The sequence below is a fragment of the Fundulus heteroclitus genome, unplaced genomic scaffold (assembly GCF_011125445.2).
Source record: "Fundulus heteroclitus isolate FHET01 unplaced genomic scaffold, MU-UCD_Fhet_4.1 scaffold_92, whole genome shotgun sequence".
NCBI classification, from domain to species: Eukaryota; Metazoa; Chordata; class Actinopteri; order Cyprinodontiformes; family Fundulidae; genus Fundulus; species Fundulus heteroclitus.
The window spans coordinates 842508-864766 of NW_023397384.1; the positions used below are offsets into that span (position 1 = coordinate 842508).

Sequence of the window (22259 nt, forward strand, 5' to 3'; positions counted from 1 at the left end):
ACAGGAAGTTGTTTCCGGAGCCAGGAGTAGCGTCTCGCAGACAGGTTTTGGGGAAGTGGTGTTTTTTTTTTTTAAACGGCTATTATTTAACAGAAGTAGAGCCGAAAAATCACAGCCTGGCCGGTAAAGAGATGCCTGGAGGAGAACTACGACCAGGACAAGGTGCTTTGTTCTAATTTGGCCTATTTTAATATTTTCTGCCTCCTTGTTATGTTCGATTTAAACAGTTTATTGTTTTGTTTACGTGTTATAGCAGGATTATTATGAGATTAACTGCATTTTGAGCTCAGGCATTTTGTCTGCTCGCATATCTTTAGAGATAAGCAACCCTAACAGGAACCTGTCTGGCTTTACGACAGGCAGCATTCAGGATGTTCAGGTACATGCAAACTACCTGCCTGTCACATGATCATCGTATGATTGTCAGAAGTCACACACCTGAGCAGCATAGCTGATGTGTTGGAGGAAGCTGACTTGTATTTATTTCGTTTTTTTTTTTTTTTTAGTTTGTTTGTTTCTTTTTCTTCTGAAGATAAGGTGTCTTCTTGATTTAAAGTAACTCACACAGAGCGCAGACACATGCATCCCTTTGGAGCAGGTCTGTTGTGTTTTCCTGAATGCTGGGAATCACAGCAAGAAGGGCAAAACCAAAGGAGCCAAAGCGGATGATCTTTGCGGGATAAACCCTGAACGCATTGTAAGTACTTAAAGTCACACATATATTTTTTTAAAGATGCTATGTAATTACATTTTTTTAAATGTATTCTTCGTTCTTCTCTTTACCTCCGAGGTTTTTGAGGATGGACCGGCCCCTGCTGGGTAGAGAGCCGTCAAGGCGCTGCTGGTCTTACAGCACCCTGACGTCCTGGCTGCCCATTCTCTCCTGGTTACCCAAGTACAAGCTGAGGTACCTGCAGATGGACCTGCTGGCGGGACTCACTGTAGGCCTGACCACTGTACCGCAGGCTCTCGCTTACGCTGAAGTAGCTGGACTTCCTGTGCAAGTGAGTGCCTGGGTTAAGTCAAACATTTTTACTGAGCGTGTTTTTCTTTTTTTCTGCAGATTTGGAACATGTTTATTCTAATGTGGGGCGTACAGTCCCTTGCTAAAGTATTAACACCCAAACTCTTCCTTATGACGTAGCTCAAACTGAGGCAGGTTGGATGGACTGCATCTGTGAGCAACATTTTTTTTCAAGTCTTGCCACATCTTCTCATTTAGATATAGGTCTGGACTTTGACTAGACCATGTTTTGATCAAAACATCTCCATCGTTGCTGGATGTTTAGGGTGGTCGTCCTACTGGAAGGTGAACCTCTCACTTTGCTCTCCAAACACTCGGCCCAGCTTTTTTTTTTTCCCCTGCTGAAGAAAAGCAGTCCCACAACATGATGCTGCCACCGTCATGTTTCACAGTGGGGAATGTGTTCTCAGGGATATGCGCATTACTCCTTGGGCTTCATAATGCTGTTTGCTCACTAACAACTGTTTGTTCTAACAAGCCTTTGCATATTTTACTGAGATATAATTACACACAGATTGACTCTACATATGAATCTGGCAACTTTTGGCAACTGCTTTCACTGGATTTTATATAGGGTGTGTTAAAGGCATATAGAATACAATATAAAGGCTCATCAAACTTTTTTTGTAAAACATTCTGATTCTGTGATTTTCATTTAACATGATACTTATTGGGGGTGTAGCAATATATATCCATCCACGTCAATATATCAATTACATGGTTAACAATACAATTAATCGTTTAATTTAAAATTTTAATTTTGATTCAAAATGAAAATATCGACCCACATTGTCATTTTTAAGGTGTTTGTAATTCACAAGGCATGAGGGTAAAGTGAAGAGATGAGCTATTATTATTATTAAATATTATTATTATTAATAATAATAATAGTAATAATAAATTAGAATAATGTTGTTTTAGATTTAAATGCCTGCTTATAAATAAAATGGTCAAATAATATAATTTTTTTTGTGAGTTAATGTTGATGTAAATAATAATGCTTGATGGGCAGCTAATGCCGCATCATATCGATCGAAAATCCTAGCAGACTTTGTGATATCTGCAAATATCGTATCATCATCCAAACAAATCAATATAATATCAGATCATTATAAAGCTGGTGATTCCCCCCCCCCCCCCCCCCCCCCCCAATAATTATGTGCTACTTTTTGTTGATCTATCATATAGAACACCTATAAAATATGCTAAAGTTTGTGGTTGTAACGTGACAAAATGTGAACAAATTAAAGGGTAGGAATACTTTTGCAATGCACTTTATTATGGGGAGAATGATTGAGAATATAGCAAATATGAATAAGAGTCAAGCAAGCAAATACGTGTATGTAAAGTAAAATTACATCAACTTATCTTATTAATGAGGATTAATCACAACAACCCTCAACAAGATCGTTTCTGTCACAGTATGGACTCTACTCTGCCTTCATGGGGGGGTTCATCTACACCTTCCTGGGGACGTCTAAGGACGTGACACTGGGTCCCACCGCCATCATGTCCCTCCTGTGTTTCTCTGTGGTGGGTGGACAGCCTGACCGAGCCGTCCTGCTCAGCCTCCTCTGCGGAGTCATCCAGGCAGCGATGGCGTTGCTCAGACTGGGTGAGAGACGCTGCTGCCAAGGCCTCACTGCAATGCTGCGGTTAAAACTTCAAGTTACAGTTTTTAGTCCTACCAAAGACAATTTGTGCTGAGCTGATTCTATTGCACGTTTGATGAACTCAAATCCTCTTTTCAACTTCTCTGTCTGTGAAGCTGCAAAGATGCAGTCTCCCCGCCTCTTCTGTAAATCATTCATTCGTTGTTCTGCTTGTTTTTCTCAGGCTTCCTGCTGGACTTCATCTCCTACCCTGTGATAAAAGGCTTCACCTGCGCTGCTGCAGTAACCATCGGCTTTGGCCAGGTCAAAGTGAGGTTACACACACACACACACACACACACACACACACACACACACACACACACACACACACACACACACACACACACACACACACACACACATACACACACAAATATCCAGTGAAACAGCAACCACCTCCCTGCATGCAAGGTGATCCCAGTAGTTGCATACAATCCACATAATTGGAGAATTATTTAGCATTTGTTTGAACAGAATGCAAAATTAACCTGTTGAATTTTAAGAATATTTTCAAGATATAAGTTTTTTTGTTGTTGTTGTTGTCGTTTTTTTAAACCTATATGATCTGAGCTTGGGACCTATTTTTGACCTTTTACTTCATGTGTTTGCACAGATAACAGTGCGTGACATGTCTAGAAGTAGAGCCGGTTAGCTGCTGACCTTTTTTCACTACACAGCCAGTCTGCCAGGAAGCAGCAGTATTCAGAAAGTGTTTTTTTGGCATCATCCTGCTTAAATAGTCTCTGCCTTCCATAAGAAGGAAGGGGACTCTGATGGCGCCACACGTGTGCATCTAAAGCTTCCATACGGCGTTCTCACAATCAGGATCAGACTGAGAAAGCACAATCTTTGGTTATCTGAACTAGAGGTTCACATATTTCATAACCACAAACAAGAGCAGAACAAAATGTTGGACAACTTGTCACTAAACAAGATCAACAAGTTACGTTGTAACTTTGCTTACGTTGCTGAAGGTTGGTGTCTATATCTGCAGCAGCCAACGGGTTTCTTCTTGCTGGTGGAAACCTGACAGCTTATGCCCTCCTGGGTCCTTGGACGTGTTTTTTCGAATATTACCTTTAGTTCTGTTGGTGTAGATAGGGTGAAATTCTTCAACGCCTGTGCATTCTGTGGCAAATTTTTATTCCCATTGTATTTCTTAAAGGAGCAATAAGTGATATTTCACCACTAGGGGGAGCCTGAGCACTGTCCGTAGACCAAAACAAGATGTGCTACATCTTTACCTCGGCAGCCATTTCCCCTTCTTACCCATCGGCTCCTATGAGCCTATTGGCAAAGAATAAAAACACAGCAAAGCAGCACCACCTTTCAGAGAAACATGTCTAGTGAAGAAGTAAGTAACTCATAACTTTTTAATGCTGTTAGCAAGAGAACGTTTAGATCCGATGGGCGTGCTCTCCTCCATTTTGCACATGGCGGTGGCATTTTATGGCCGGGGAGGGGTTAAGCCCCAAATGGCAGCTGTTCACGTACGCATATGCGAGGATTTTAATGGCATGTGGTGTTTAACCATAGTCCATCTAAGATACCTTTAGTTCTTCACAAAACATTTTTTTAGTTCTTTCTATCTAAAATAATGAAATTTCGCTTATTGCTCCTGTAAATCTTTCATATGCATTTTAACCTAATTAGAGCATTCAAAATATTTTTATTGAATAGACTACTATTGCAGGTGGATTAGTGTTTCTATACTAATCACTTGTATTTTAAAAATCTCTTCCAAAATAAAGGTTTTATTGTTTGCCATTAGGTGTGGATATTTCTGTATGCACTTTAAATTGACTATGGGGTGGACAAAATATCTTTTATTGCTAGAACTAGCACTCAAGGGGTTAAAGATGTATATTTGTTATATTTTGTGATGGCTGTAGTTATAAGATCTTGGTGTTTGTTCTACAGAGAGTAGAACAGGACATTTCAGCCTAATCGAGACGTTTGATGGTGGGGTTTACGATGCCGCTGAACTGGATCCAGCTCCTCTTGTTTGCCTGTTCTGCTCGTGATGTCAGCGGTTAAAACGGCTTCCTGTTTGCAGAATATTCTGGGAATCCAGGATGTTCCCCATCAGTTCTTCCTGGAGGTTTACTACACCTTCCTGAAGATCCCAGAGGCCAGAGTGGGCGACGTGGTCCTGGGCCTGCTTTGTCTCGCTCTGCTGATCACACTGATGATCATGAAGTCACGCCTGGGCTCTGACCACGGATCAGTCTACTCCCGATTCGCCAGGAAACTAGTGTGGGCCGTCGCGACCAGTCAGTACCGGTCTCATGTTGGCAGAAAAAAAAAAAAAAAACCCTGGTTTGTTTTATTTCTAAACGTGTGCTGTTTCCCCTCCATGTCCCGATCAGTGCGTAATGCCTTGGTGGTCGTGGCTGCGACCCTCGTGGCGTATTCCTGGGATGCTTGCGGACATCCTGTGTTCACCGTCACTGGGCACACTGCTCAAGGCCTCCCGCCATTCAGCCCGCCGCCCACCTCCGACACCACGTCCAACGGGACCGTCGTCTCTTTTACAGAGATTATAGAGGTCCGAAGCAGAAAGAAGAAGTTATCACTTTCACTTCCCCAAATATTTATCTGACACGTGGCTGACCAGTCCCCCCTCTTTGCTGCAGGACTTTGGAGGAGGACTGGCCGTGATTCCTCTCATGGGTCTGCTGGAGAGCATCGCCATTGCCAAAGCCTTTGGTAAATTCTGATCTTACTATATTGTTCTACAGATCACGGTGTTCAGCTCCAGCCAAGAATATTGGCAACCTGTGATATAAATGTGTGAAAAAGCCTTTAAATGAAATAATCATTCATTGCAGACCCCTAATCTGACACCACAAACCGACATTTACTTGGAACACATGTATTCAAAGGAGGGGGAAAAGCTTAATTTAAGAATTATTTTTAGACACGATTTATGATTGCATAATTATTGCCACACACCGATTTTTTTTTTCAGATGAAATTTCACAATGTTGGAGCAAGAAGAGAGAGAGAGAGAGAGAGATTTTTTTCTCTAGATCGTCCAGAGCCCTTGGACCACCCCTATACCTTTTTTCCATTCTCTACAGATTTTCTATACTGAAATGTTCAGATCTTGGGACTAATATTTCCATGGAAGATTGTTGATTGTGAACCAGTGTTGTAGTCAAGTCACTATGCCTCGAGTCCGAGTCCAGGTTCGAGTCTCCAGTGTTCAAGTCCGAGTCAAGTCCAAATCATTAAAAAGAAATCCGAGTCGAGTCACTATTGATCAAGTCGAGTCCAAGTTCCGCACTAAAGTAAGCATAGCCTACATGTTTTTTAACTAAAAAATAAATCCACACTCCACCACATTGCACTAATAATTTAGATAAATTTAGATAAAATCATACACCAAATAATATTCTAATGACATATTAAAATTGTAGCCTAATGATGTAAAAAAAAGTTGAGTCTTTTTCTCAATTTCCGAGTCAGAATGATCTGAATGTAGGAGTTCGAGTCATCAGTGCTCAAGTCCAAGTCAAATCACAAGTCTCTAAATTTAGCTAATGACTCGGACTCGGGTTCGAGTCTCGGACTCGAGTACTACAACACTGTTGTGAACTGATCACGTTTTGGCTCATTAACCTGGCCCCTGACCTCCCATCTTCAGTTTCTCCTCACCGGATTCTTGTTTAAAATGTAATGCTATTTCAAAGTGTTCATGGTGCCATTCACTCCAGCAAAGTTCCCAAACCTCAGAAGAGCAACAGGCCCACAGCATCACAGATTCTCCACCATGATTAAAAGTGGCCACTACCTGTTTTCTTGCATGTTCCTACTTTATTTTTTTTCCCAGACCCTCCAGGATTGTTTGTTTCATTGAGAAGCTCAATCTTAGTCGCATCTGACCAAATCGCATGGTTCCCAGTCAAAGTCCCTGTAGAGTACAGCAAACCCCTCCTGTTTGTTTGTGATGTTAAAACAGAAAATATTATTTTCTGCCTCAGTCAATCATCAGCATGTAGATAACTTCTAAAAATTGTTATGAAGACTCAGTCTTCAGTAATTTCCCTCTGGGATTATTAAAGTATATCTGGTTCTGATTCTGAGTTCTGTATTTGTGAGCGTTGACGATCTCTTTAACTGGCTGTGCGTGGTGCCACAATAAACTTGGTTCCCTTTCCAGACCCATTTGGTTTGCGCTCCTAGTTGTTTAATCACTGCCCTGACTGTGGATCTGGACAAGTTTGAGCAAGAAGCTACTTTCCTTCATCCATTATATATTGATACTGTGTGTGTCAGGCACAGTTCAGCTGTAATTAGTGTTTGCCATTTAACTGAAAGCTAAATTTAAACTTCCCTCCTCTGATCAGCCAGTCAGAACAACTACAGGATTGATGCCAACCAGGAGCTGCTGGCCATAGGCGTAACCAACATCATGGGCTCCTTCGTGTCGGCGTACCCCGTCACTGGCAGCTTCGGACGGTTCGTGTTTCTAAAACATTAACTTAATTGTTTCCACGTATATATCTATCATCGTCTTTTTTTTTTCTTCCCAACTAGGACAGCAGTGAACTCTCAGACCGGGGTTTGCACCCCAGCTGGTGGCATCATCACCAGTAGGGTTTGATCTTCCTTTTTTATATATACTTTAACTCTTCTGCCCTCTTGTGGCAGTCTGGGTTATTACACATTTCTAGTGTAACTCAAACCCCAGAACTAGTACACTAATGTTGTGTTTGTGTTGTTCTCCTTTGTGCGTCTGCAGGTGTGATTGTGCTGCTGTCGTTGGCCTTCCTCATGCCCGCTTTCTACTACATCCCTAAAGCTTCTCTAGCCGCTGTCATCATCTGCGCGGTGGCTCCTATGGTTGATTACCGTGTGGTGATAAGCATGTGGAGGATACGTAGTAAGTACGATTTTTTTTTTTCCTGAGGTCTAACTCACACGTTTCTGTCCGTTTTAACTGTGCTATGTTTTGTCATCGACAGGGCTGGACCTGCTTCCTTTCCTCGTCACGTTGCTGTTGAGTTTCTGGGAGGTGCAGTACGGCATCATCGGAGGTGTAGCCGTCTCTGGAGCCCTGCTGCTGTACACCACGGCCAGACCCAAGATAAAGGTGCATCTTTGTTATCGTTAAGATGCTTTTAAAACCAATATTTGGGTTATCCACTGTCTTTAATTAAATGACACAATTTATAGAAGCTATAACACTTATAAAAATTATCATTTGGTCTGGGTTCAGTTAGTTTTCTCTGCTAACATCTTAATCGGTCAGATATGAAGATCATGCTCTTCTTTCATGAATGCGATGGACTTACTGTCCAGTGTAAATATAAAATGCTGTTTTCAAATGATGATTTTATTTATAAAGGGGGGAAAAAACTATCTAAACCAACCTGGTCCTTTGTGAAAAAGTCTTTGCTCCCTAAACTTAGTAACTGGTTTTGTTTTTTCAGCCATTCAGAGGTGAACTTGTGTACTTTTGATCATGTTCCTGCGACATAACTCAAATTCCCTTAGGCTTCAGGTCCTGAAGGAGCAAAGCAGGCTCAGATCATCACGCCACCACCACCACGTTTCACCGTCTTTATGATTCTTTTTCTGAAATGTTGTTAGTTTTACACTAACAACATTTCAGAAATGTAACCCGCCGGTTCAAAGCCCCACTCTGACCATCTCAGTCATTCCGTCCTTGGGCCAGACACTTCATCCGCTTTCCCTGCTGGCCGGTCCTCAGAGGGCCCGATGGCGCCAACGTAGGGCAGCGTCGCTTCTGTGTGCCGGCAGTAGCCTGTGGCTACAAATGTAGCTCACCACCATCAGGGTATGAATGTCAGAGTGAATGTAGTGTAAAGTGCTTTGGGGTCCTCAGGACTTGATAAAATGCTATTAACCATTTACACCTGATGTAACGGTACGCACACATTTAAACATTTTTCACTTTTGTCCCACAATTTCGGAGATTTTCTGAAAAATGTTGTAGTTTTAGCCTCGGAACGTTCCTGTAGTTGCAAGTTTTGCCCAGTCGTGTTCTTACTGTTGAGTTATGAACTCTGGTCTGTACTGAGGGCTGTACTGATGCTGATGTTATCCTGGGACCTCTTGGATGAGTCGTTGATGTGTTCTTGGAGTGATTTTGGTCAGATGACTAACCCTGGGAAGGTTCACCACTCTTCCATGTTCCTCTATTTGTAGATGATGCCTCTCACTGTGGTTCACTAGACTCCTGTATCCTTAGACATTTTAACCTTTGAGAAACCGATAACTGTCAGTAACTTACATTTTCCATTTTTTTCTTGAATTTATTCAGATCAGGGCAGGATGTGTGGGTTTTTATGAGACCATTTAGCCTACTTCATGTTGTCAGACAGGTTCCTTTTAAAGGACTGGTTGTAGGACAGCAATCAGGAGAGTGATGGAGAGTGATGTCCAAAACATTTTGTTAATCACAGTTTATTCATGATTCACCAGGTTGGTTTTGGTTAGGGTTTTTTCCCCCTTGAAATTAATTTATCATGACTTTTATGATTAATTCTGATTGTCTTTGATACTAAAATGTGTTCAAGCTGAAAAAAAAAATAAGTGTGACATGAAGGTAAGAGAAGAAATCTGCAAGGGGCCGTGTACTTTTTCAGAGCACTGTGATGGTTGTTTTTTATTCATGGACCATGTGTGGTTTCATGCGTAGGTGTCTGATCACGGTGTGTTGGTGATGGAGCTGAGCAGTGGGCTCAGTTTCCCTGCAGTGGAGCATCTCAGCCACATCATTCACACCCAGGCCCTGCAGAGTAAGGAGTACTTCATCTGGTATTACATGATTACTTCAGCTCCTTGTCCTTCATTTACTGTCTTCACCTTCTCTCCTCCAGCCTGTCCTCCGAGGTCTGTGGTGTTGGACTGCCACCATGTGAGCATCATAGACTACACGGTGATCAGCGAGCTGAGGGACCTGCTGAGGCAGTTCAAACTGAGAACAGTGAAGCTGATATTTTCAGGATTGCAGGTGGAGCCCGTCAGTCCTTTCAGTCTCTAACTAGGAACTAATGGAGGAAATATTCATATTTATCTCCCTTTTGCCTCTTTTCACTGGTTCAGCCCTCCGTTCTGAAGGTTCTTCTTGCGGCTGATCTGGAGGGCTTCAGATACACCGACAGCCTGGATGAGGCGCTGCAGATGGAGTCAGTGAGCCTTCTCAGCGACTAAAACCCGAACTGACGGAAGCAGCTGCTCTGGGATTATTAGCGTTTGCAGAAAACATGCGTGCTGACATTTGAAGAGACTTCTGTTGCTGAAGCAACACTGAAGAACTATTAAAATGTGTTTTCACCTGTATTCTGTCACTAAATGACCATTCCACTTTGTTTGCCAGGAGGTTGTTTGTTATAGTATTTTAAACTTTGTATAAATATGTATAATACATTTTTTTCCCGTTTTCTACCATCAACTAAATTAGGTTTTTAGAATATATATATGTATAAAAAAAGAAAGGCTTCAAGAGAAACTAATAAGGTGTTTTAATAATTGATAAAAACAAATATCATAGAAAGTTATTGATTTTATTTATGTGGATAAAGACTTTCTGTCAAAGTGGAAAAATATAAAAAAAAGTCTTTGATTGTGATTGCCATATTTACACAGGAGCTTTTATCAATTAAAACACTTTATTCTCAAGCACGTCTTCCCAGCTTTGATTGAATCCCTGCATTTGTTAGTTCATCACAAATGTAAAAGGATTACACATCCAGGTTTCTATACAGATATGGATTTTCACAACAAAGAACTCTATTTTTTATTAAGTTTAAATGTTCTCATAGAGGGGCAATGAAGCATGCTCATTCAACATTTTTTTTCAATTTCATGCACATTTTCGTACAGATTGAGCTCAGTAGCCGTAATGTTTTGTCTAACGTGAATTAAAAGAAAAATCTTACCTTTGCATCTTTATAATTCACAAACTTTTTAACATGAGCATATATCATTTATTTTTCTCTCTATGAGGATAAACATTTAGAAAGGCCTGTGAGTCTATCAGTTTTCGAGTTGATGGAGAACATTCTAAACGGAGTGAGCAACTAAACAGTTTTTACTATTCGGTATTTTCTGTAGCATAAAGACTCAATTTCCAGTAGCCCTAAACATTTACAGACCCAAGCACATTAGGGTTTTACTGCAGGACAATGAGCTGAAGTACACCAGGACGTCCACCTATGAATGGCTCAAGAAAAAAAAAAGCTTTTAATGTATGTCAGTTTAATTAATTCAGCAAAGAAGAGCGGATCAAAATCCCTCCACAGCGATGTAAAAAACTCGTAGGCAGTTACCCAAACACTAAAGGGCAGTCGTTGCTGCGATGGATGCTACAATTGGTTATTATGTATAGGGAGCAATTATTGTTTCTAATAGGCCCAGTGTGGTTTGGATAGCTTTTTTCCTTAATAAATAAAATTAGTGTCTAAACACTGAGTTTAATGATCTTAAAGCGAAAATAAAAGGACAAATCCACTGTCACAGCACTCTTTTGCTCTTGTGCAAACATTAGATAATAAGATAAGATAGGTTTTATTGATCTCACATTGGAGAAATTCACGTCACATCGGCTCAGTAATCAGTAATCAGAAGAAGAAGAGGGTTCCAAGTAGGACAAGGTGCATCAGGTATATACAGTGTGTCCTCGTTTATACAGTGGATCCAAAAGAAGTACATAATAAAATAAAGATAAAAATACAAATAGAAATAAGGTAGAGGATGTCTTATGTACATTCACGGTGACTTATATACATATATATTGACACATATTCAGGTGTAATAGCAGCAGAAGTCACTTTTTTCAGGATTATTGCACAGAGTATTAAATGGAATTGCACATTAGTTATTGCACATTAGTTATTAAAGTTATGGTTACAGTTATAGTGCAGCATTGTATAATCTGGTAGCAGCAGGAATGAATGACTTGCGGTAGCGCTCCTTTTTACAGACAGGATGTCAAAATCTGGCACTAAAGGAGCTGCTCTCACCCTAACAATAGCCACAAGCCGAAACACGTTGGTCCGTTGATGAAGTTTCTCAGTACTTTTAAGTGTTGCTGCAGTCTTCACTCCACCAGCTCTTCATCCCTGTCCTTGCATCTTGAAAGTAGGTGATGTTGTGCCAAAAAGGTTGGGATCTTTATAGTAATGACCACAGAACAGAACCCTGAGTCAAACAATTACCTTTAACTAGAGGACTTTGAGTTCAGCAGGAACCACAAGTTGCACAGTGAAGAAAAAAAAAAACATGATAAAACAATTACAAACCAATAAACTGTTGGTGATAAATCACCAGGTAAATTATTTTCTTCCTTGTAAATATTTCCAAAAGCAGTCAATAAAATGTTCTTAACCAGGCAAAGTAGTTACAACAATGCCAAGAAAGGACGGATGTCAGCAACAACTTCGGAGAAGCAACATCAAAACATTTGTAAAGAGAAATCTTAGGAAGCCAAAGTGCACCAAGAGCGATTCTACAGGCCTCCCCTGACGTATTAGATGGTAATAATTACAACAGAAAATTAAGAATTACTGATCAGGTGTTGCTTGTTAAAATAGAGCAAAGCCTCTCTCTCTAAAAATGTCTGGCAGCACAGCTTAGATTTGTTAAGTTGCACTTAAATTAACTTAATGAAAACCCAACACACCATATTGGTTTGAACACTTCCTACTGGTTGTCAAGCATGGTGGTGGAGTAGTGAGAGTTTGGTCTCGTGTTTCAACCAAATACACTGTAGTTAAACCACTCTATATACCAGTTAAAGTTAAACCCATCCGTCCCGAAGCTACAGCTTCCCCTAAAGTGGGACATCCAAACAGTGACCGAATGACACAGTGACTGAATGACACAGACGTGAAGGTACGGGGGGTGATACCAAATATATCTATATATCTATCTATATCTATCTATCTATCTATCTATCTATCTATCTATCTATATATATATATATATATATATATATATATATATATATATATATATATATATATATATATATATTACACCTGAATATGTGTCAATACATATGTATATAAGTCACCGTGAATGTACGTAAGACATCCTCTACCTTATTTCTATTTGTATTTTTATCTTTATTTTATTATCTACTTCTTTTTGATCCACTGTATAAACGGGACACACTGTATATACCTGATGCACCTTGTCCTACTTTGGAACCTTCTTCTTCTTCTTCTTCTGATTACTGATTACTGAACCGATGTGACATGTGAATTTCTCCAATGTGAGATCAATAAACCTATCTTATCTTATCTTATCTTATATATATATATATATATATATATATATATATATATATATATATATATATATATATATATATACAGATATATATGCCTGTATTGCATCTAGATATCTGCTGAGGGAGTGGCACCAAACTGTACCGATCTAGACACACTGGTCTTGGAGCTGTGGTGGAGCATCAGATAAGAAAGTTATTGCCCTCCGTATTCCGAAAGTGAAAGAGATTAAAGTAAATATTGAGGCATAAACATTTTTTATTGGTCTGAGTCTACTTCTTTTATCAATAATTAACACTTAACATCAAATAAATCAGGACTGTTGTTGTCCAGTTATTGCCTTGTCCCCACCCTCACTTTGACTTGTCCTTTGTACACAGATATAGAGCTATAAATTCTCACATTTACTGCACAAGCTTTAACATTTGCCTCATTCACCAGGTTAAGTAGGATACAAAGGGAAGCAAAATTAAAAATTTCTGCTTCCGACCACCGTGCGTATGGTTAACAAATCTCCTTCTCTTTTCTTAGCAAATTGGAGCAGTGCATTTGGTCCATAATGGAGGTTCATTGGGTAGTTCTTCTCCTCATACCTTTGCAAATATTCACACCGAACAGTTCAGGTAAAATCTTGCTCCTTATCATATTTGGTTAAAGGCACATACAGCCAGCAAATGAAAGTTTAATTAAAATAGGAGTCTAGCAGGAAAATGTTATAATAGTGCATCTAACCCAGCTGCCTTTTTTTTTTTTGCAGCAACACTTGTTACCAGCTGCGATTCTTGCCATCATGAAGCCAACTGCTTGGAGCCAAGAGATAGAGGCGATTCTTTCATGACCAGGACCTTCTCTTGTGCTTGTAGGGATGGTTTCGTGGGTGATGGTCTGTCGTGTTATGATAGAAAGCTCTGCAACAACTCTTCCTGCTGTCACCAGGGTTATCAGTGGTCACCAGACTTGGGCTGTGTGGACGTTGATGAATGCTCTCAGCAGAGGTCACCATGCCCAGCACATCAGATTTGCTCCAACAGACCAGGGTCCTATGAATGCCTGCTTCGTTTCTCTAGCAGCAGCTCAGACCTCTCCTCCCAGCCAGTCCAGTTTAACTGTGGAGATGCAATATGTCCTTCAGGCATGGACTGCATCCAAACGGGTGGCAATACCAGATGTGAGGATCCCTGTGAGCATTACTCTGTAGTGGACGATGATTGGCGTTCAATAAACAACACCGTATCAGTTTTTCATTGTGACCGAGCCATTGACTGGCAGGGCTGGTATCGAATGTTTTTGGGAGCAAAAAGTGCTCAAATTCCAGAGAGGTGCATTGCTGTCAACCGGTGTGGAACACAGGCTCCCTTGTGGATCAAAGAACCTCATCCAGTGCTGTCGGATGAAATTGTAAGTCGCAATGTATGCAATTCCTGGTCCGACTCCTGCTGTTTTTTCCAAACACACACCATCTATGTCAAACTCTGCCATGGAAACTACTATGTCTACAAACTAAAAGAGCCATCAGCATGTAATCTTGCATATTGTACAGGTAATGGTAATGCTTCATTTTCAACATATTTGGGTAGCTAAGCAATAGGTTTTATTGTAGTAATCTATTGTCCTCTTGGTAACAAATTCAACAGTGTGATCAAACCTTCTTATTAATCAATGCTGTATTATTTTTCCTCTGTTTTTCAGAAGTCAAACAGCCTCCTTTAAAACTTAACTGTGACCGAGATAAACTCCGAGTAGGACTAAATCTGAATAGTATGCAGGGCTCTGGCTTAGACCCATTCTCTGGCCACTTTGCTGATCGCAACTGCTCAAGCTTCAAAGTTCAAGGGGATTTTGTGTCGTACGAGGTAGCGGCTCGAGCTGGTTCCTGTGGAAATATAATGACGGTAAAATCTTTTATTTTTTGCTGTAGTGTTGGAATCTTATTTAAACATAGTCGCACTTTGAGACGATCCTGCCAAGACCCCAATTAATCAGTAGCCAGTGTATGTGTAATATTGTTACACATATACGGTTCTTTTTCTGTTCTAGGACAAGAACAAAATTACTCATGAAACCTTAATGGAACTGGCCAGCAAATCAATCACTCTTCATTGACTTTTGCCCTGTACATTTTGCATTAAATGTATTGTGTGTTTTACTTCGATACAGTGGTTCTTTATGCCACATAAAATATAAACCTCAAAAAACATTTTTGTTGGCAAATCAACAAAGCAATGCCTGAATCAGGAAAACGTTGATGGCATTATGTCTTGCGCTTAGTGATGGCTAACTTACCAGGGTTGAGGAACTTAAACTTACTGGATACTATCTATAACTTACCAGGTATCTTCTGGAACCTACTGTTTATTTTTCTGAGCCAAACATTTTAGGTTGCATTTTAAGGAATACAGGAAAATTTAGGACAATTTCTGCTAAAGGCTCTAAAAGGGTAGAGTGCCTACTCCAGGTCGGGGAGGATGTCCTGCCCCAAGTGGAGGTGTTTAAGTACCTCGGGGTCTTGTTCACAACTGAGGTAAAAATGGAGCGGGAGATCGACAGGTGGATTGGTGCAGCGTCTGCTGTGAAGCGGGCGCTGTACCGATCCGTTGTGGTGAAGAGAGAGCTGAGCCAAAAGGCAAAGCTCTCGATTTTCCGGTCGATCTATGTTCCCACCCTCATCTATGGTCACGAGCTTTGGGTCGTGACCAAAAGAACAAGATCGCGGATACAAGCGGCCGAAATTTGTTTATGTCGTAGGGGGTCTGGGCTCTCCCTTACAGATAGGGTAAGAAGCTCGGTCATCCGGGGAGGACTCAGAGCAAAGCTGCTGCTTCTCCATATCGAGAGGAGCCAGTTGAGGTGGCTCGGGCATCTGGTCAGGATGCCTCCTGGACGCCTCCCTGGTGAGGTGTTCTGGGCACGTCCCACCGGGAGGAGGCCCAGGGGAAGACCCAGGACACGCTGGAGGGACTATGTCTCTCAGCTGGCCCAAGTGGCTGGGGAAACGGAAGTCTGGGCCTCCCTATTGAGGCTGCTACCCCCATGACTCGACCCTGGATAAGCAGAAGAAAATGGATGGATGGATGGATGGATGGATGGATGGATGGATGGATGGATGGATGGATGGATGGATGGATGGATGGATGGATGGATGGATGGATGGATGGATCGATCGATCCTGCTATGATTTACATTTTCGTTTGTTTGTTTTGGACTTTTCTTGAATCAGCCTTCACCTCTCAGCCAACATCCTATCAGCTCTCTCCACTCCTGAGCCACCACTCTGCTCTTGATCAGATCCACCTGCTGCCAGTAATAACTGCCAACTTTATTCACCTGTTCCCCTGTCTTTATATAACTGCCTCTGTCAACTCCTCCTTGCCAGAACGTCCTGTATTTTGTCATGTGCTCTGCCTCTACCAGTTCCTGTTTGCTCTGCCAGCTGGACTCTTCTGTTGAAAGTTGCCTGTGTCTTATTGCTGTATAAGTCTGCATGTTTCTCTGTGAGTTCCAGCCACTCATTCTGGTGGTTCCTTAGTCCACATCACCTGTTCTGATCAGCTCCTGCCTTCTTCACTTGTCTGGCCTGTCACTGCCTGCAACCCCTGGTCAGTTTGGTTCTGTCATTCACCCCTCCCGAATCCTCTGGTCTTCTGCCCATTACTTCCTGCCTGCCTCGTCTGCCACTATTCACATTCTACAATAAATTTTAATAACAAGGCTCTGTGTCTGGCTGAATATTGGGTTCTCCAGCAGCATTAATATGAAATCCAGGAAGTTCCCGGTTCATAGCCAGGAGGTTCTGAAAAGTGACTATGCCAGGGTACTTATCAGCAAGAAATACAATAGCAAGTTTAACTAAGCTGCAACAACGAATGTTTACGTTTTTACAAATAGCGTTGCTAAAAAACAATTTGGTATCTGTAGAAGTGTTATGGAGGTTGAAAAAAAACTATATGATCTTAGCACAGCAGCACAGCTAATTGCTACAGGAAGTTAGAAAAGCTGGAGTTTAAACCTCTCATCAGTTCTTGCTTCTATAGGTAAAAATATTTAAAAGAAATCAGAGACACACATTCATAACATATGGATCCATTCAATATCCATTCTTACTCCATCCCACCTCTACATAGTATTTTTATTGCTACTTTCAGAAATGTGGATGAAATTAAAACAAAAAAATTGGAGTATTATTTAAATTACTGTTCACAAAGATATATCAGGAACTGGTAGACAAATTATTCAACATATCTAGAACCAACGCTGCCTATGGTACACTCTGAAGCTGATGTGATAAATTAATTTTCTGTCTTTCAGACCAATGGTACACATGTTATCTATGGCAACAATTTATTCATCTACTCAGCAAACGATGACTCCTTCCTTCTTCCCAAGAAGTTTCCATTCTCCTGTTCCTATCCCTTGGACACCGACACCAGTCTGAATGTGGCTTTAAGACCAACTTTAGAGTAAGTCGCCCTCTTAGTTTGATGTAGCCCTAACATTCTTGCCACAAACGTGATATGTTAGATGCCACCTATATCAACTGGGAGGATCTGCAAGTATCTCTTAAAACAATCATTATAATATATATTATGCAACTGATAAAATTAATTTTCACCTGCTTTTACCCATTGATCCAAGCAAATCCCAAACCTTGATAATTTAACAGATCTCCTCTGCATCATCTGAGATTCACACATGTGATACAAACATGTCATTGACCCCCCAACACACACCCCCCCCCCCCCCCCCCCCCCCCCCCCCCCCACCCCAATCTGGAATAATACAAAATTAGAATGAATACAAATCTTAGCAAAGAAATTATTGAATTGCTTAATAAAGACACACATTTCCTTAACAGGTGGAAACGTGGTATTTCAGGTACAGGTGCAAAAGCTCGAGCCTCCATGTCTTTATTCCGGGACTCCGGCTATACTGAGACCTACCCAGCAGGCCAGGTAACCCTGCCAGTGGGCTCGCCGTTGTATGTCGGCGTTTCTGTGGAGGATATGGACTCAAACTTGGCAGTTGTTCTGGAGCACTGCTTCGCCACACACACATCCAACCCTGAAGACCCCATACGGTACCCCCTGATTGAGAACAAGTATGTGGACATCCTCAGCCTCAGCAAATACTCTTTCCCATAAAGTGATAGGTTAAAACCTCCATGTTTTCCCCCTGTTCTCCCTCATAGATGTCCCACAGACCGCCGGCAGGTATCAGTGGTTCAAAGTGGCTCCTCTCTCCAAGCTCGCTTCACTGCTCTGTTGTTCCTCCTGGGGGAGGATTATGGAGATATTTATCTTCACTGTAGCCTCAGCCTGTGTGACAAGAGAAGCTCCAACTGTGTTCCAGTGAGTTACAGTTAAATTAGTCAGACCCCTGATAGATTTTTTTTTTTTTTATCTTTTGATCTCACCCACATCTTCTGGGTGAAGATGTGGGTGAATCTTCTTGCCCTGGTGTGGGACAATATCATTTTAGACGGCCTCTCACCCACAACCCAAGCGCATTATATAACTTCTAAAAAATCACTTATTTAACATTTACAGACATGAGTGTCAGATCATTTCTATACATCTTTAAGGTCGTCTCAGTGTTTTGCTTTATCTAGATAGATTTTGAAACACCTAGACGGTGCAGCTTGAACACATCATCAGTGAAGGACCCATGGTCATAGGGTGTTTCGGGTCTTTGATCTTCAGACACCCTCGTCTGGGCGACCCAACCGGGGTTGATCAGGCCCCAGTTTATGTTCAAGCAGCGCACTACTCCATGCATCTCCCCTCTTGATCCACAGCCACCTTTAGGCTCTTTCAGCAGTCTCATTGATTTTTCTGGTGGCTCTTCTCTCAAGCAACCCTCTGATACCAAGGAGCCTGAATGCCCAATGCACAGTTTGACTAAGAAAGCCTCTGCAGCCCACTTCTATTGGCTCACAGCGGGCCCTCCATCCATGGCCTCTGCATGCCTCAATCAGCTCAAGATATTTGGCCTTTTTCCTTTCGTGAGCCTCCTCCATCCTGTCCTCCCGGGGGACTGTAAGCTCCAGTAACACAACTTGCTTTGTCGAGTCAGATGTTAAGACCAGATCTGGCCTCAGTGACGTCCTCACAATGTGCTCTTGGAACTTTAACTGCCTTCCGAGGTCCACATGCAACTGCCAATCCCGAGCCATGGCTAGCAGTCCAGTTGTGCCCTTACCTGGTCCCTGAGGTTTCTCCCCTGCCTTGACAAAGAAGATCTTGTGCCTCAAAGGAGACTGGTGCTTTGACTCCTGGATTCCGGTGCCGATGATGTCTGCTACTGCCATCAACACCTGGTTATGGCGCCATGTGTACCTTCCCTCTCCCAGCGCTTTAGGGCAGCAGCTCAGGATGTGCTCGAGGGAACCATGAGCCGGGCACAGTGGACATGTTGGTGCTTCTGCAAGGCCCCAGGTATAAGGGTTAGATGGATTTGGAAGGACATCATACACCGACTGAATCAGGAACTTAAGTCTTGCTGGTTCATACTTCCACAGTTCTGTTCAGGTGATCTTCCGGGCGGATGCATGGTCCCAATTAGCCCACGCTCCTTGCTGGCGCTTGCTTGCAATCTAGTTATGAGATTAGGGAATTAAAAAAATGTATCAAAAATATGGTAAAATCATACATGACTTTTGTTGTACAGTGCTTTTATGTCTTAGTAAATAAACCCTAACAACTGATTGGTTAACCTGAAAATAAACCCAGCTGCATACCAATCACCTTTACTATAGTAGTGTTAGCCCTGCTGAGTTTTATTTGTTAGGAGGAGGGATAAAATTAATTCATGATGTGATGCAGAACATCATGTGTGGTGAGGCTGCAAGATTTCTGGTTCGACTGCCACTCTGGTTCCCTGAGCCCCCATAAGGCTCCCCAATAAAACATTTTCCCAGTCATTATTAATAAAGGTACAAATAACTTTCAACATGCCATTTTTATTTAAAATATAAGCAGAAATTATTTTTTAATTTCTTTCCAAATTGATAATCTTCTTACTGTGTTTTATTATATTTTGAAAGATGCCTGTGTCATAATTTTTCCCCCAGAAACTTCTTGATTGCCTGAAAATACATTATTAATACATTATCTCAATTTGACAGGAATGTGAATAGTTATAGACTTATCTCTAAGTACTTTATTGCATCTCTGTATTTTACGAGTAATGACTGAATACAGAAATCTCATGAATTTTTCACTTTCCACAGGTTTGTCGAAGCAGAACGTTGCGTTCTGCCTCCAGCTTTTCTGCGCTGAAGCCCATCACCACTGGGCCAATAGTCTGTAAGGATGATTTTTAGGTATTTTAATATAATCAATAACAAGAATTCAGTGATCATGTTTCTTCCCTTCTTGTTTCTGTTTATCTGCAGGGAGCAAATGAATGAATAGCAAGCTGTCATCCAGGAAACATGAAACATCTGTAAAATAATCCAACCAAAAATAATCATTTGGACCGAATGGTTTAATACTAAATAATAAAAGATGGAATTGCACTGAATAATGATCCAACAATGTATGGCGTTACTCCTCAATCATACCCAAACTTGATGTTTTCTTTGAGATAAAATGTAAACATGTTTACTAATAAGAAGAGAATAAATATAAACCTGCTCACATGTTTCTTTTTCTCTGCGTCTAATGGAAAACTAACAAGTAACTCCTCTCATAATACACCCTGATCAAACAGGTTTTATGTAAGGAAGGCAGTCATCAATAAATGCAAGCAGATTACTTAATTTAACAGATTATTCCTGTAGTAAAAACACTGAATCCAATATATTGTCTTTAAATGTAGAAAAGGAATTTGATAGAGTTAATTGGAAATTTATATTTTCTACTCTAAATAAATTTGGTTTTGGAACTTTTTTTTAAATAAATTGGTTAAAATTTTATACAGTTCCCCAACAGCATGTGTCATGACAAATAACTAAACATCTTTCAGTTTTGGGTTTGTGTGAATGTGACTGTGTACCTGGTATTCTGTTTGTCTTCTTTTCAGGTTGGGTGTTGGACCACTGAACGTGAAATTGTATCTGCCCTTAGACACAATTAGAATAATATCTTAGAATAATATCTAATAAAGTTTGCATATATATCAAGCGGAGCACAATTGCGAAAGCAGTAATGCTCCACTAATGAAAGTAAATCTGTTGGGCTCTCTTTGGCACTAAGACAGCAATTTTTAATCCTACACTGCCAGACAGGAAAACCTTTTTGTGACTTGAGGAATGCAATGATGAGTGTGATGACATAGGATTAAACATTACAAGAAAAGACCTACTGTATTGTAAGAGGAAAAAAACAAATAAAAGTTATTATGTGTACAGTAGTTGTATAAACAAGTTTACTAGATGGAGAAATTAAGGAAGGCCAGGTACATTTTTGTAAAAGGCATTTATCTTTGTTTAAGAAACTAAAGGTGGAAAAGTATAAATTGGGTACTGAGCCTGTTTATGATCAATGTTCTTTGAAAATGTACAAATTGTTTATTTTCTGCAGAGATTGAGTAATAGATCATAATTATCACTATTTTGTTAAATGGCAGCTTGTTTAAAATGATCAGCTTTATCACTTTTTGTTGTTGTTGCACCAACTCCCCCTCAAAATGATTTTATTTGCATACTTGTTTGTTTTGTGCAGGAGGTGATGTTGAATTATTGGCCTCTGACGCCACCTGCTGGTCATGAGGTCTTTTATGCTGCCATCAACTTGTAAGAAGTTGGGACATTCATCACTAAGAATGTCATCATTTTATTATATCATATAAATCTTCGCCAAATTTAGAAAACAAGCTACATTTTCTTCTAACATTTCCACACAATTGCCACTTCCTTAAAATGTTCCCATCAGTATGGGGACAGGTGAAACACTTAGACCAGCCTAACTGGCATCAACAACCTCATTAAAAGTCACTTAAATCCCCCTTTTTCCCCTTCCTCATGCTTCTTTGGAACTATAGAGATTCACTTTGGGAATCTCTATAGTGGGGGTTGTGAGATGATCTGAATTACTGGTGGTTGACTCACTCTACAATTGCCCTTTTACAATTGTGAGGGTGGGTTACAAAAAATCATAATATTAGGTTTTTAAGAGTAAAGTACAAGAATAAAGTCGGATATGAGCATAAAGTCCTTATATTACTAGAACATACTTGTATTATTGAGCTATTGATAAAATAAAATTGACGGTAAGGCAGGGAAAAGGGGACCCGTCCTGTCCTGATGGGACACACTTCGTGGATTACACCCTAGATTCTTGGAACAGGTGGAAAATGGTGTGTTTTTTGATTTTGTCA

General features: G+C 40.8%; 2 protein-coding genes across 4 annotated transcripts; both read left to right on the plus strand.

The window, feature by feature from the left end:
- Nucleotides 1–21: 21 nt before the first annotated feature.
- Nucleotides 22–10332, plus strand: slc26a11 (solute carrier family 26 member 11). Of its 3 annotated transcripts, none has more exons than XM_036134837.1 (16): nucleotides 22–162; nucleotides 318–379; nucleotides 507–697; nucleotides 791–1004; nucleotides 2447–2639; nucleotides 2861–2946; nucleotides 4736–4952; nucleotides 5049–5227; nucleotides 5316–5388; nucleotides 7032–7143; nucleotides 7222–7277; nucleotides 7427–7567; nucleotides 7650–7777; nucleotides 9350–9449; nucleotides 9531–9664; nucleotides 9757–10332. In XM_036134837.1, exons 4-16 carry the CDS (start codon nucleotides 801–803, stop codon nucleotides 9862–9864), a joined length of 1731 nt encoding a protein of 576 aa, XP_035990730.1. In that variant the 5' UTR covers nucleotides 22–162; nucleotides 318–379; nucleotides 507–697; nucleotides 791–800; the 3' UTR covers nucleotides 9865–10332. The 3 variants fall into 3 exon arrangements, with proteins under 3 accessions (XP_035990730.1, XP_021164925.2, XP_012705441.2); XM_021309250.2 differs by having other exon boundaries at nucleotides 533–697; XM_012849987.3 differs by lacking the exon at nucleotides 318–379 and having other exon boundaries at nucleotides 533–697.
- A 7510-nt stretch (nucleotides 10333–17842) lies between these two features.
- Nucleotides 17843–20396, plus strand: LOC118562435 (pancreatic secretory granule membrane major glycoprotein GP2-like). Its single transcript, XM_036134810.1, has 4 exons — nucleotides 17843–18039; nucleotides 18130–18289; nucleotides 20170–20245; nucleotides 20335–20396. The coding sequence occupies exons 1-4, from the start codon at nucleotides 17843–17845 to the stop codon at nucleotides 20343–20345; spliced, it is 444 nt and encodes a 147-aa protein (XP_035990703.1). The 3' UTR covers nucleotides 20346–20396.
- The last annotated feature ends 1863 nt before the right edge of the window (nucleotides 20397–22259 follow it).